This window comes from Seriola aureovittata, chromosome 16 (genome assembly GCF_021018895.1).
Source record: "Seriola aureovittata isolate HTS-2021-v1 ecotype China chromosome 16, ASM2101889v1, whole genome shotgun sequence".
Taxonomy (NCBI): Eukaryota; Metazoa; Chordata; class Actinopteri; order Carangiformes; family Carangidae; genus Seriola; species Seriola aureovittata.
This window is the reverse complement of record NC_079379.1, coordinates 22613638-22629948: the sequence shown is the minus strand read 5'-3', so window position 1 is coordinate 22629948 and position 16311 is coordinate 22613638. Positions and strand designations below refer to the sequence as shown.

The window sequence follows — 16311 nt, the reverse complement described above, 5'->3', positions numbered from 1 at the left end:
TTAGTGAACCCTTAACTGCCTCTGGCCCCACTTCAGGAGAGAAAACAATTCTGTACATTATAGGGTATGGTATACTATGGTGTACTAAGTCAAATCAAGTAGTCAAGTCAAGCATATCCATTAAGAAACTTTAGGGAACACTCAGCCAAATTCTTATAGTCCAATCTTGAATAATTTGTCAACAATAAAGTGCAAGTTTTGAGTTTGAACGTTAATCTATTGTTATTATCCAGATTTAATCCTAGCACAAGTGCTTTAATGGGGTTTCTATGCGGTTTATTGCAAAAATCCTCTATTTGTTTTCGTGCCAGCACAAAGAGCTCTCCGGCGCGGTGGAAGTGGAGAGACTGCAGCTACCGAAGGAGTTATCTATGGCGATGGTGGAAATGGAAACAAAGATGAACCCAAGGGATCCGCTGGGGCTCTGTGTACTCCATACTACGTCCTATTAGATGTGACAGGTGATATATTGTGCGAAGGGCAAAAACAAACTACTCAGCAAAAGCAGGCAGACATTGATAAACGAAGGCACACTGGGCTCATGATCAGGGAGCTGAGGGAATTCTCCGGCAAATGCCACCTCGATATCTGGCTGAGCCATCCAGCCCAATTAGGCCAGAGGATGTGCTGCTTTAAGGACTGTAACCCGGTGACGTGTCATCCATTTCAGTCAAAGGTTTGAAAAGTAAAATGTCAAGTGTCTGCAAGTCTCCATGTCCAGCTCCCTAGACTGTGATTACCAAGATAAGAAATGAAGTCAGGGTGTAATTCTGCACTTTTAGAAACACATCTGAGAATGTGGATTTATCAGCAGGGTTGTGTAAAAAAAAAAGTAAAGAAGTTAAAAAGTTGTATTTGTTCCTGGTTAAATAAAACCCTGATTAAAGAGAGAAAAATCACTCCCCAAACAGTCATTTTGAAGCTACACACCACTTTCCTGCATAACGCCATGTCACTTAAAAAGCTCCCAGGGGTTAACTGCTTTTCATTAAAGGCAAATGAAACCTTGTGAGTGTCTGAAAAAAAAACCTGACACGTACAACTCTCATAATGAATCCATCCATTGATTCAGTGTAATTTGTTGAATTGTGATATTGATTTTCTTTTCCCTTCAGCACAGAACACGAAGCTTCAAATTTTTGCATAGCTGAGGACAAGAGGGAGGTCATTACAACTTAACCCAACTAAACTCCCTTGAGGCCCTATAGTGTGTGTATTTCAGTTCATATTGTGGTTATATGGTGCATATTTCAAAATAAAAGCATATTTTAATCAAGTAAATTACCATGCACGAGTAACATCTCAAACTTGGGGTGGTATATTATTACAGAACAGGAACAGAGCTTGGCTTCTGAGGCTCTGTGTAAAATAAAGCAGGTTTCATTATCAATAAATAGCAGGAAACATCTTCACAGCGAATGAACTATGAAACGTTTCATTAAACATCCACCTGTCGATTTTCAAAACTGCTTCTCCCGCTCACGAAGCGAAAACAATCAAATGACATTTGTGCATTACTGCATGAAGTCTGTGAATCCGTCATGGCCGAGCACGGTGGAAACAAAATGAAACACTGCCCCTCTGTGGAAATCCTGGAGAGTCACTGGGCAAGTGCACTCGTGGGCCGTGATAGACCTTTTGTGGTGTCAAGAGAATCCGACTGCAGCTAGACTAAGGTTTCTATTATTTCTATGGTTTTTATTCTATACATAGGAAACGTTTACTCATCAATTATTAATCGGAAGTAACAACAAAATAGATACTGTTGAAAATAAAAACTAAAACTAAACAAATAGGATTGAAATAATATAACATTCAAGGAATATACAAGGAGAAAGAGCTGAGCCATTAACATGATAATTAAATAGAAATAAGGAAGTGAGCAAGGAGCCAGAGTAAATTATATTCAGATATAAGTAAATACTGTTTCCAGGCATTTGACCTTTCATTTTTTAATATATTCGTTAAGTAGAGTAAATTAATTTTTTCATGGGGGATTTAGTGAATTAGCATCTATATATGTTTGTGCTTCAAGATGTCTCCCGATTGGGTTTGAAAAAAGAAGAAATCTATATTCATGGATTTGGAGCTCAGACAATCATACAAGGATTTTCATACGTTTTGGATCCTGTCACCAGCATAAAATCGGGTGCTCTGTTGTTTCGACATATACTGTACATCTGCCAAGGTGTTGTTGCTGCTGCAAGGAATTGTGGGATGGCATTATCTCCTTTCCTTTCATAAATTAAGGTCCAGTGTATCTGAAAGAGATAAGACAGAGACCATTGACCTCCTTTACTTATCATTTAGGGCATGCGACGAGCTCTTATCGTCATGGCTGCCGTTCAGATACCTCTGTGTCATTTCACAGTTAGAAAACCTTCCCTAAGACAAAAAAAAGACATTTCAGTCGCAGGTACAAACAAACATGAGTCACTCTACAGGGGAAACAGGTTGAACAGGTTAAAGAGGTGTTTGTACGACTTGCAGAAAACCAATCAGTCGAAGAGAAAACAAAGCACCTTGCAACGACCTCACCCACCCAGAAACGTGACCAGATCACTGTGTCGGGGTCTCCAGGGCAAACCGACCCCCCCCCCCCCCCCCCGTGCATCGTGTGTTTACCCTTTCACCTTCTAGTTCCTATTAAATACAGAACACACATACACTGCAGTTATCATTGTACACCCAGAGAAAAAAAACGCTGGTTTGTATAATTTAATTGATTTATGAATGTTTTTGTGTTTTTACATCTTATTTTATATTGTCTAATGTGTCTCAAAACATTTTAAGTTACTAGTTATGCGGCTGTGAATAGTATTTAGTATAGTTTTCCATCCTTAAATGTGTGTAAAGTAGATGTTAATAATGTATATAATGTTCTAGTTTTTCTCTTGTAGGTTATCTGTTCTCGTGCGTCTCTCGTTGTGACACATCTTGTGTATAAAAGTGCATTATTGAATGCAAATGAATGTAAATTAAAAAGTAAGAGTAAATGATTGGTGTAATTTACACACACACACCCTGCGCCATCACACATCGGTACTCGAGACAAAGACAATAACAGATTTGATTGAGAGACTAAATGGATGAATGAATGAATATGATGGAAATGAAAAGTTAAAAGGCCTGAAATGGGAAATGGAGTTACTGAGCAAGCGAGTGTGGTTAGCAACAGGAAGTGTGTATTTGCAAAGAGATAAACAGAAAGAGAGAGGGAGGGACGGAGAGAAAACCTCAGACTCAGAAGATCGATGTGTGTTTATCGGAGGCCGTGTGTCTATATTTATAACTGTGAAGAGAAACAGAGTAAGTGGTGATGTGAGTGTAACCTCCCAGTTTACTGACGGTAAACTGACCATCAGGAAGGAATTCTGCTGAAACTAAACAGTAAATTGTACAGAGAATGAATATTTTGTAGAATTACAGACGGTAAAATGGCCTGAACTGAACCTGGTTTCACAGATTACGCTTGTTCTAGACGTATTGTTCATGTGTCAGACTTCTAATCTTAACAGCCTATGATAAATCATTCACTAATCTGAGCTTTACAAATGAGTCTCATCTATTAGTTTAGACGCAACTACAGCTTTAATTTGAACAATTTGTCCTAATTTATCATCATACAGCTGCTACCATCAGCACTTTACGTATATAAACGGGGCCAGTCTTTCACATGTGATGTGTACACACATTCATGAAGTCCTGCCTGCAAAGTAAAACTGCTGGAGCCAAAATTTAGTCCGTGTCACTGTAAGTGGACCAGAGCTTCTGCTGTCTGGTACACTGTGCACTAATTTCCTCCAGGATAGAAGAGGACTGTTAATTACTGCAAACACTTTACATGGACAGCTGGAAAACAGCTAGAATTGCTTTTTTAATTGCTGTTTTTGACGTTATTTCAGTGAAATGTGCAGATGGGGACGATCTTATCTGAGGTGTTGCTATTTCCCTCCTCTTCCTGTCACCCTACAGACGGCTGAGAACACTTTCTCTTATACAAACTACGTCTATAGATGCGAGCATGTCGCTGTCACATGAATCACCCTCTAAACCAGCCGTTCCCAACCTTTTCCCAACTCTAGAAAATCGCAGATATGTTGGTGGCCAGCACCCGACCCCGTAACAATTCAGAGGCCAAATAATACGTTCTCAGAGCACTTTTTATTCTTACAAAAACATCTGAACAATCAGGACTGAACTGAAAGCAGGAGAAGCTCAGTTCCTTATTTTTCTGTTTGATAGAGGAGAGATCACTTGTTGATTCACCGCCTGTTGCTGTAACCAGCTACCCCATTTTGATGCTCTAGTTTTTGCCACGGATGTAATCTTTTACACCCGATCAGACTGAGATAGCAAACAAGTATACACCATGTGGTCCGGCAGCAGCGACATAAAAGTTCTTATCACTGACTTAGGCCTTCATACGAGAAAAAAGAAAAACATTAAAGTAGTTTTTAAACACTTTTAATGCTTTTAAAGATCATTTAATTAAAAAAAAACAAAACAATAAACTTAACCAACCATTTTTAGTTTCTTACTATATTACTAGAAATAAATGTGCAGCTCTTTACTGTATTCTTGTAAATTTAAAACACAATACTGGTCACAGTTTTGTCAGTAAGTTACTGTGTATTTACAGTATGTGGCTGTATTTGAATGTACCTTGTATTTAATGGTCGCTCTTTTCTACAGTCATATCGAACTCTCACAGCTTTACACTACAAGCCACATTCACCCATTCACTCACACATGCATACAGCGCATTTACTGCACTTCTTTATCACACTCGCTCACACACTCGCACTCGGGTGATGAATTTGTGGGCAGTTTGTGGTTCAGTATGTTGAAAGTGTTCACTTTACTTCCCAAAAAACGTCCTCAGTCTCAAGGTTTGACATTAAAATTGACCCTTCACAAAGATAGAAGACGAGATGCTGTTAAACTGAAGAAGCAAATATTAAACTAAACAGATTAGTCATCTGAGAATAAAGCTGATTGTTACATCATTAAAAACACGTGTTTTTCTGACAACATGCAATAAAACACATGCATTGATATGTTTTCCTCAGTCCTCAGTACTGTAGATAAAGCGATCACAGACACTGTAAATGTCTAACCCTGCACTGTCGGAGGCTGGTACGTGCTTTCACGCTCCAGAGGTAAAACTGAAGAAATATGTGGGCAGTCTGGACAGTTTACATTCAGCAGAGCTCAGACCCCAGGGCCAGTTCTCACCAATGCTTCAGGCTAGATGGTTATGTAACAGGTAGCTCTGCTGTCTCGGAGCCGAACAACAAAGGGGATTCTTTGGTGAAAATTGGATTTGATAACATACTGGGATACAGAGCCATTTTCTTTTTATTTATTTACTACATGGGCTGAATTTGATTCAGAACAATTTCCTGAAATAACACAAAACAAACCAAACACAAGAGACATACAGCCCTTTAAAATAAAGAAAACAAAACATGCACATACAGTACATCTTAACAACAGTTCACTGTCTAAAGAGTTCTCTCATTAAAGTTTCCTCTCATTTGTTTGATTCATACAAAAAACTGAAGCGTTAAAATGGTTGTCGTGGAGATCATGCACCTGACTATTTCTTGGTATATTTTCACCAGGTTAGCTGTTCCCCCTGTTCCCAGTCTTTTTGCTAAGTTAAGCTAAGCTAAGCTAAGCAGCTTCAGCCTCATATTTACTGGTGCGATGGCCCCGGTCAGGGTTTGTTGTTTGTTGTATGTCCTGTATATTCATGTTGCCCATTCCTGTTTGGGTGGAGCTTCGTTTTCTATTTAGTTCATTTCTTTTGTTAGAGTGGAGACGGTTCCTTCTGCCAGTCATGTTTGGTTTAATTTTTCTTTCTGGTAAAACTCTCACACATTTTGCTTTATTTACACACACACACACACACACACACGCTTCTATGGTAATCTTCAAAATATTTACCATTAACTGACAATGGCACACTCCAGTGACAACGAAGAACCCTGTAGTTTCACGCCTCACTGTCTTTCACTTCTCAAACCTACGGCAGAGAATCCCACACCTTGGTGATCAATGATATAAGAAGCAGAACAGAAATAAAAGGGTTGGACATTATGCTACATGTGAGTTGAAGAGAGATATGTCTGTGAGAACTTTAACTGCAAAAGGAGTTAGCGTATTAAAAGCTGCTCCACAACAACAAACCCAAACTCCTGGGCGTCACAAATGTTGATCAAAGTGATTAATAATGGAGACCAACAGGTTTTCGAGTCCAGTCAAGGAGAATTATCCACATTTTACCAGAAAAAAGGATCTTAAAGTGAGAATAGGATTTTCTATTAACTCACTAAAATTTGCCCACAATCATAAAATATTGCCTTCTAGGCCCCCCCCCCCCCCCCCCCCCCTAAAATCTGGAAATTATCTGAACTAATTTGGTCAAACTCCTTTCATACTCTGTCATCATACTGTCTGCTCGGCCCATGTCTGTACACATGTCTGTGCATGTAAAAAGAAGAAGAAGAAGAAGAAGAAGAAAAAAAACCTCTCAATTAAAACCAACAGCAGCTCTGGAGCAGACTGTCACTGACAAGTAATGTTCCCGGAGCCCCACGTGGTCTGAATACCAGAGAGTTTTTGTCTCTTTTAGGACAAATGCGCTGATTAAAGTTGTTTTAAATTCTTCACTTTGCATCCACGGAGGGATTCAAGCGAGTGTTAGACGACTCCTGTGATTGGAGGACGTTTTTCGTAAAGAAATCCCAAGTTTACTGTCTGTTTAACGGTGAACACAGCAGAAAATAACTGTCTTCACCACTTAAGCCTGAACGCATCTCTTATGCATACAAATCTGACCGGATTAAGGCAACTCACGTTTGAAGTTTTCTTTCTTTTTTTATTTTTTTTTATTTTTTTTTAAAAAGACATCTTCCTCCTTCTGATCCACCCGGTGTTTCAAGTTGCAAACACAACACGTTTTCCGGTATCCCTTTTCACAATAAAACACAGCACTAGTTGGCAAGGCAAATTTATTTGTATAGCACATCATAAAATATGAATAAAAACAGAAGTAAAAAGCATAATAATAAAGCATTATAAAAACATTATAAAAACAGATTATACAGAACAACGTACAAAACTGGATTATAGGCCTAATTATTGAGGCAGGAGCATCACTTTAATGTTGCATGTGTTTGGCTATTCTTAGCCCAATGCTGAATAGATAAAACTATAATATGCTAATACTAAAATAATTCATTAGTTGATTTTATTTCTAATGTGAATCTGCAAATTAACTGGTAATTAAGTCTGCCAAATAAATGTAGTGGGGTAAAAAGTACAATACTTCCCTCTGGAGAAGTAGGCAGACGTATGGAAATACTCAAGTAAAGTACAAGAACCTCAAAATTGAACATAAAAGCTCAAGTTTATATTTAGACTTGGAATTTGTTTTTTTTTCATACATTTATTTTACAAAATCAAATTTGGTTTAGTATATTTTATCAATTCCAATCTGCTTATACTTTTTCTATACGTTTTTCTCTATCTGTTTCATTCTTGTTAATTCTTTGTTTTTTGATAGTTCTACCATTATTAACGGAACGATGTAATTTTTCAAAGCAAAATGAATCATTGTTTTACAATTCGTCAAAGAATGAGGCTTTTATTTTTTATGGCAAAATCACGACACTTCCGGCCTCGTTCTAACGACGTCAGCTTGATTCTGCTTTCTCACTTCAGAAGGAACGATTCAATCTGTTGAATATTTGTCTCGGCGGGCGGAGGAGGAGGAAGAAGAAGAAGAAGAAGAAGAAGAAGAAGAAGAGGTCATCTCAACCGTGGACACGTGAGGAAACGGGCAACCACCTCAAGGTGAGACGTTCAGGTGTCCGTTTACATAAACAGCAGCTGAATACTCTGTCAAAGTGATGGACACTAGGTAGGAGAAGTTACGCCTTTGTCTCAGGCTGTGGCAGAACTTTTCTGAAGTGCCTCGGGCTGAACCTCAGACCTTCACAGCAGCTCGACGTTAACTGTCGGGTCCGTCGTCATGACTCGGTTCGGCGGACCCGGGTGAAGCCGAGGTCCGTTAGATGCTGGACATTGGGCACAGCAGCAGGTTCTCACAGGGGCGGGTATAGAGAGAAAAAAAAAGACTGGTGGCTGGTTGCTACTGTAAGGAGGGGGAAATTAATTAATCCTAATGTCTTAATGTTCATTTTAAAATGTCATCCATTACTACTATTACTACTATATCTTCAGCTGCAGAGACTTTTTTTTGTAGTTGCATTGCATGACCATGTGTCATCGAGGGTCTATTGGTTTTATTATTTATAATTATATTGTTTTATTATCAGGAATTTTTTTTTATAATATACTTATATTATTGTATTTTATGTTTCAGTTATTCTTTTAATAATACATGATTGTATTATCTTTTATATTTCATGTATACTTTTTTATAATATATACTTATATTATTGTATTTTATTTTTCAGTTATTTTAATAATACATATTTATATTGTCTTTTATGATTCAGGTATTATTTTTATAATCTATAATTATTTATTATTGTATTCCATCTTTCAGGTGTAGGTAAGGTAAATATTTCGATATTATGAGAAATATCGCATATGACAGGAGATATCCTATCATTGAATACGAGATATATTATTGAATATTGGCCCAAGTCTAACCACATTAACTATCTAACCGCAAAGTTTTACATAGAGTAAATATAAAATATATGCAAACACACCTACAAAATACATTGATATAACTGCTTAAGCAGCTTGTATAAATACTATAACAGTATCAGTAAAGTTGTACTTTATTTATTTTATTTATTTAATCTTTATTTAATCAGGCCCCACCTGTGTCCTTCCCCACAGCCAGGTACAGCCAGCCACAGCTTTACGAGCCAGAGGCGTGCTTCTAGCAGAGGGTCTGCAATCACACCATAATTAGATAATTGCTGAGGCTTGCGGGCGCGCACATGCCTCTGGGAGTTTAAAACATCTAGGTCTGTGGTTCAGTGGCCTTTGGGACCCCGACCCAATCAGTTTTCCTCCTCTTTCCAAAACACACACACACACACACACACACACACACACACACACACACACACACAAAAATCAGGTAATCAAGATATTTTTAAAGGTAGAACCTGGTGCGACGCCGACACACAGCCACTGTAAAAGTTTTAACAAAGAACCATAGTGAACCTCTTTTATCTTAAAATCCTTCCTGCAGGAACCATCCAGGAGTGCATCTGTTAACAGCTGTCGACAGCCATGGCGACCATCGTGATGGAGAGAATCGGGCGAGTGTTCATCAGCCTGCAGCAGATCCGGCAGGTTCCTCAGATGCTGACGGAGGCCGCGCCCTCCATGCCCGGCACCGTCAGAGACAGTGAGGTTCCCTCGTACTTCAGGGAGCGTTACGTCTGCACCGGCTACCGACCGCTCAACCAAAACTGGCGCTACTACCTCCTGTCCTTGTTCCAGCGCCACAATGAGACCCTCAACATCTGGACTCACCTGCTGGCGTTCTTAGTGTTTCTGGTGAAACTGCGGCAGCTCTCTGAGACTGTGGACTTTGTAAACGATCCTCATTCGTGGCCCCTGTTGATCCTCATCCTGTCGTCTTTGGCCTACACTGCATTCAGTGTGGCGGCTCACCTACTGGGTGGCAAGTCGGAGCTGTATCACTACACCTTCTTCTTTCTGGACTACATTGGAGTGGCACAGTATCAGTACGGCAGCGCCATCGTTCACTTTTACTACGCCGTGGACGAGAGCTTGCACAGACACGTGCATGGCCTCTTCATGCCCGCCGCCACCGTTCTCAGCTGTCTGTCATGCCTGGGGTGCTGCTATGGCAAATACTGCAACCACAGCCTACCGACCTGGGTGCGGAAGGTGTGCCAGGTGGTGCCCTCGGCGATCGCCTACCTGTGGGACAGCAGCCCCGTGGCGATGAGACTCTTCTCCTGGTCCACAGCCAGCGAAGACCCGGCCTTCTTCTACCACTTCGGCCAGGTGGCTTTCTTCCTCAGCTGCGCCTTCTTCTTCACCTGCCCGCTGCTGGAGCGCTTCTTCCCCGGACGCTGCGACTTCGTGGGACAGAGTCATCAGGTGTTCCACATTTTTCTCGCCTGCTGCACCCTGTGTCAGATTCACGCCTCGCACCTCGATTACCTGGGCCGCAGGGAGCTGTACACGCGTCTGCACGGGAGCGGTGAGGTTGCTCTCTTTGCGGGACTCTATGCCGTCACTCTGGTTGTGTGTGTGCTGATTGGTGCCCTCATGCTGAGGAAAGTCAAACAAGTGCTTGACTGCAAAACCAAGTCCAAATAATAGATTGGATGTTGGAGGAACTGCAGTGACATGTGCCTTTCCTTCCACACGTACTGCTTTGACAGAAAGGGAACAAATTATTTTTGCTTGTAAATGTAAATAGCTGTTTGAGCGTTTCGTAACAGTAAGTCGCAGGTTACAAGAGGGATACATACTGATGTTAGGAGTGAAGTATTTTGAGACTCATCTGTGTTAGAACTTTTGGAATAATTCACAGAATCAGCACAATCAAAATCTCACAATTTGCAAAGATTATCAAAATGTGGATATTGTTCATAAGAGTGTTACTGGTAAAAGAAAAAAAAAATAGCCGACAAGCAGTTAACATGCAGATAAAATAAATCTCTTTTTCTTTTTTCTTTTTTCCCACAACACTGTGATGACGTATTGAACAGTATCTTGAATGTGCAGATATTTATTTTGAATATTTTGAGAGTGAGTGCCTCCTGTGTGATGTCACCCAGGCTAATCGATTGTTGAAATGATTATTGAAATGATGGAAAAAGTGATACAGTAATCACGGCTTGTAGAAGAGAGCCGACATTTCTCCTATGCAGAAATCTACTTCATAAATGAAGTACAGACACTATAAAAAAAAAAGAAAATCTACTATTTTACAACACGCCGGTGGCCTTCGTCATTGTGCCTTGAAAGCCCTGTGTTGCACATTTTATGCTAAGTTTAGCATAAAGTTGCTGCTGATTGAGTATTGCATTAAAAATGTACTGTAACGTGCTTTTCTCAGCCCCTGAGTGCCGTTAGATAACGGCTCAGTGTTGATTCTTTTTAGGATTGAAGTTTCCATCACATGATGAGATGTTTGTCGTTGCCAGTCTGAGATTTAGATGTTTGTTAATGTTTCCGTTGCGCTAGCACAAGCTCGACTCCATAGCACGTTTATATATAATTGAATGTACTTTCTTTGGACTGTGTTTAAGAAAGCTGGATATTTTATGAGCGATGTGTAATATATAATGAAAGTCTTAACTTTTTTTTTTGACTATATCCTATTTTAGACAAGCAGCATCTATAAGTAGACTGTTTTGTATTATGCACTGTATATTAGGATGTCAGCTATCACTGAATATCACTGTATTGTGTCTTATTGGAAATCTTGTCTGAGGCTTTTGAGTCGCTAGGGAAAAGTGAGTGTGGGTGTTACATGAGCGTACTAATTAAAGATAGAGGTACCATGATGTATAATGTATGTCTTTGGGAGATAACAAAGCCTACTACTGAGCAAGATGTAAAAAAAACAGTGGGATTGAGTTAAATAAATGTTTCTTGGAGGCAGAGAAAAATCATTTTTGTTAAACTATAATTTCAAGTGTGTAACACTGACTAACGACGTGACGTCTCATGCAAATAACAACATGCTTGTTGCCTTCATTGTCATCCAACAGGCTCCAGCAGAGAAATGTATTTTCAATGACGGCGATGACAACAGTCATTAAGTAAAAGTTAAACCTCTCTTGCATGTATACTGTCCGAGCTAATACCACTGCTCTGCCTCTGAATAATGTCTGATCACCTGACACTCCAGTTGGGAATTGACTTCTGCCTTATTGTGCCTGTTTTTTTTTGTGTCGTTACGTTCTCTGTCCCTTGATGCACCTTTATTTTTGTTTTTGACTTTCTGTTAAACCTGTAGGATTTTCTCCGTTTTTTTTTCTTGTGATTGTCAAGAAGAAAAATTAAATTAAAGTCAATGGTGTTGTCAATTGTAATTTCTCCGATATATAAGAAAAAAATCCTTTTTATATCATGACATTTTAAAGAGGATTTACAGTGTGTGTTATACAAATGCTGTAAAGGTGTTCATGAAAGAAGGATTGAAAAACACTAGTTTATCGTCACAATCTTTTGTTGCGAAACACAGCATGCCAAATGTGATGGCTGTTTCGTGATGGATGTCCCTGAATGGTTAATTGGTCTCCATAGCAACCTGTTAAACAGTGTTCCTCCTAGCAGGGGCAGGCGGAGGGCCTCAGCTGTTATTTACATACAGTAAGGATACACTTGACACTGTGATGCTGGTAATTTATGAGCTGAGACTAAACACTAGCAACAAGTGAATCTGTGCCTTTATTGTCCTGGGTCAACGTGTAAAATCACAGGTCTGTAGGTAGAGAAACTAGATGCAGTGAATGAGTAAATTAAACACCTTATTTCTTTTTCATTCTTCATCTTACCAACCAGGTGACCCTCACTATCTGTGTCAAGTAGCCATTAAACATACGGAGCAAAATAAAAGGGATTGTCGCGGTGGCAGCGGTTAATTCAGTCAATGTAGGAAACAGATGTTCTGTTTCATCCCTCCCTCGCTCACTGCCAGCGCCAGTAAACAAATGACGCATAGGCTACTTGCCTGGCCGGCTATACCCACATGGAGTCAGTTGTTTGTCTGCATTTGTGGAAATTGGTCTGCTAGATGTTCTCATACAGGTCCTGTTTCCCAGAATTCTCTAACTTGATCTGTGGCCCAACTGTCTGCATGTGACCTTAGGAGGGCCTCATGCTTGGAGATTACCTGTTAGAGGCTTTGGCTCCCCTACACAGCAGGCGAAGCCCCTGAGTTAGGCTGGACCAGACCAAACCCAAACGTGTTAGTGCAGGCTCACGTCCTCCCACTCGCCCATCAGGTAAATGCCTGAGACTCAGATGAGAATGGGATTAAAGCAATATCCACCCAGGGTTCAAACTCTCTCTTTCAAAAGATTGTGAAGGTGCATTTAGCCCTCCAGGGTGATCCATATCCAGAGCTGCAGGGAGCTGAGCCTGCAGATCAAGAGGGGGGGGGGACTTTATTCACTGTAGGGGAAACTGTTCTCAGTCGTGGGGATAAGATTGTGCCAAATAATGAATCAGCTGCTCACCAAGTTGGCAATCCGTAACTTCCCTGGATCACATCCCTCCTGGCCTCACTCATTCCCCTGACCCGTGTGCAGATGTTTCCCGCTGCTGCTGTTGTTGCAGTTGCAGTTGCGGTTGTTCTGAACGACAACACAGTGAGGTGGAATGAGAAGTCAGCCGACGTGGAGAGGAGAGAGGTGTGATATCCTTCACCGACTGGGTGTGAATGTCGGTCAGTCGGTAAGAAATGGTCAAACGCAGTCGCCTCCTCATCCAGTGTCAAAAAGGAGGACGCTGCTCTCTGTCGCCTTGAAGATCAGCAGTTACAGTTCAAAGTTCACCAACTCTACTTGAAACATAAATTGATTTCACCTTCTCAAGTGGATCCTGTGGTTGTGTGGGTTTGTTTTCACATCCTGGTGTGTTACCGTCTTCAGATCAAACAAACAAGATGCAACACGTTAGTAAATGAGCTTTAGAGAAACGAGCTCCCAGTGTTAATGCTAAACTACGCTAACGCTCCTGGCTCCGGCTTTATATTTAACAGTCAGATATGAGAGCGGCGTTGATCTTCTGAATATATCTCAAGTATATTTTCAAAAATGTTGAACTATTCCTTTAATTATTCTCTTTTTTTCATGCTTACTTTCTAGACGTTTACCTGTTTTCTTTCATTCTTTCTTTTTGTAATTGCCAAATTAAACTAATGTTCATCAGCTTTACATGCCCTTCACATGAAGACATATTGGATCTTTACCACACTGCCTTCAAAGCAACAGCAGTCCCTGTCCCAGTGCGTCTGTGTCTGTGTCTGTGGTACATTTGTGCTGCCCCCGTGTGTTGATGAAGGGACATTTATTTGAGGTAAACGCATCAGCAGAAAGGCCTGGTTTTTCATTCCCATGGCATGAATTGTTTTTCTACTTCCTCTGGTGCAAACGTCAGAGATGATACTGTTCACCTCACTTGCAGAATGTCAGATATATCAACCCCCGTCCTCCTCCTCCTCCTCCTGGCCAGCTCTGCGGTGTGGCTCCAGTCCCATCGAGCGCTGGTGTGTGTTGGTCCATGCTGCACGGCTCAGTTACTCACTTAAAACCCTGAATCAGCTGAATTATGGCGCTGTTGGACTCTCTCCCACATTCCTCCTGTCCCACTCACAATAGAAGGGGCCAGTCTGCTTCCCTTTTGATAACTTACCAAATTAAATTTCATCCCTGCTCGTTAGACTTCACGGGGGCTCGAAATACATTTAAAAACATTATAACCGGCAACAACACGCAGCTGGTTTGTCGGCGTCTTGAGTTTGACGTCCTCTAAAACAAAACATGTCATAGACGCATGAATCAAGATTATTTCAAGTGACTAACTGTTGCTGGGAAGTCGAGTGGTCAGACGGAGTGAAGCAGAACTGGACAATCCCCCGTCTGAATCCTCTTGGCAGCCATGTTTCACATTCAAGTATTCTTGAGCAGCTCTACACACCCTCTTATTTATTATATTTTCCTCACAGTGAAGGTTTCTTTTAGTCAGGGGATTTCTTCGTTCATCAGTTGTTATTAACCAAACAACTACAAGTTCAGTGCATTTTGGTACAGAGTGAAATATATCAAATTTTTTGAAAGACATTCATTGTCCCCAAAGGATAAGGCCTCTGATGATCCCCTGACCTTTCCTTTGACATTATTGGATATTAGAAACTTATCTTGACAACTATTTGATGGCCGTGACGTTTGGTAGAGATATGCACGGTGCTCAGAGGACGAACCCCATTGACTTTTGAGATCCTTATTCAGCGAAACATCTCATCATCTACCGGATGAACTGGCACAATATTTTCTACAGACGTTCACGGTCCCCAGACGATGCATCCTACTGACTTCTTTTGTTCCCCTGACTTTTTTTCCTCTAGCGCCTCCATGAGGTTGAATTTGTGATTTGAATTTGTGGATTGTGATAAAATTTGGTACAAACATTCATGTTCCCCTCAGGATGAATTGTAAAACCTTTGATGAGCCCCTGACTATTCATCAGGTCAAAATTTGAATCTGTCCAATCACCAAATACTTGCCAAACTAATTCCTTTCCATCAGCCTCAGCTTTTTTTTTTTTTGTGCTAATTAGCAAAATGTCTGCATGCTAACATGGTAAACATTATATGTGCTTAGCATTAGCATATTGCCATCGTAAGCATGTTTGGTTCAAACCTGTGCTGTACCCGAGAACAGCATCACATGGGTGCTGTAGCGTTGGCTGTGGACTCTGTCTCTGGTTGGAATAAGACAGGACCAGCAGGAAGCTGTAACGAAATAACGAGGAGAATATTTCAAGAGACAGAATCAGAGCATCGCAACTATTTTTAGAAACATTTTCTTACATCTCTAAACTTTCAGAAGGTAGTGGTGAAGACTTGCTGCTTCACCGTTGTGACCACACACATTACAAGGTTCACTGTGTGTGGTGCTGCTGAGTGATGTGGCTGCTGGCCTGCAACACTAAATCTTAGAGGACGAGTGAAGGCCTCCTCTGTGCAGCTGGATCCATTCTCCAGAGGTGTGTGTGTGTGTGTGCAGACCACATGTTCAGGTTAGAGTCCCGTGGTTACAAAAGTCCTGTTGGTTGTAGTCATCTCTTTTGTCAAAATAAGCCGTGCTGCACTGTCTGATCTACACGGCTGCTATATGCAAAATATTCTTGACTTTTGGATTGAGAAACCAACCAGGGGAAAGTATGTGCCAGAGTTAGACCAGTAATAAAGGTCTGTAAATCCTTCTAGCATCTTTACCACTTCAACACGTCTCATATCGAGCATTTCTTGTGGTCTAATTGAACAGCTGATCCAGCAGGCAATTTTTGCAGAAATTAATTTATAAACGTCTCACACTTTGTAGCTGCTATAAAACATGTTGAGACAGCAGGCGACGTTTGTAGATATAAAAACAAATTAATTCCAGCCTGGATTTGTGAGTAAAACATCCAGTGTTGTGTCCACTGTGACAGCAGACAGACTTTGAATGGGGAGGACAGATGGAGGGGGTCGGGGAGGAGAGAGAGAGAGAGATACAGCAGTATATACTGTTGATTGTTAATTGTAAAAGTGAAAATCAC

General features: G+C 40.7%; 1 protein-coding gene across 1 annotated transcript; it reads left to right on the top strand.

Moving 5' to 3' along the window:
• Positions 1-7713: 7713 nt before the first annotated feature.
• paqr7a (progestin and adipoQ receptor family member VII, a) lies at positions 7714-12066 on the top strand. The gene is made up of 2 exons (XM_056400274.1): positions 7714-7863; positions 9245-12066. The coding sequence occupies exon 2, from the start codon at positions 9286-9288 to the stop codon at positions 10348-10350; it is 1065 nt and encodes a 354-aa protein (XP_056256249.1). The 5' UTR covers positions 7714-7863; positions 9245-9285; the 3' UTR covers positions 10351-12066.
• Positions 12067-16311: the final 4245 nt, after the last annotated feature.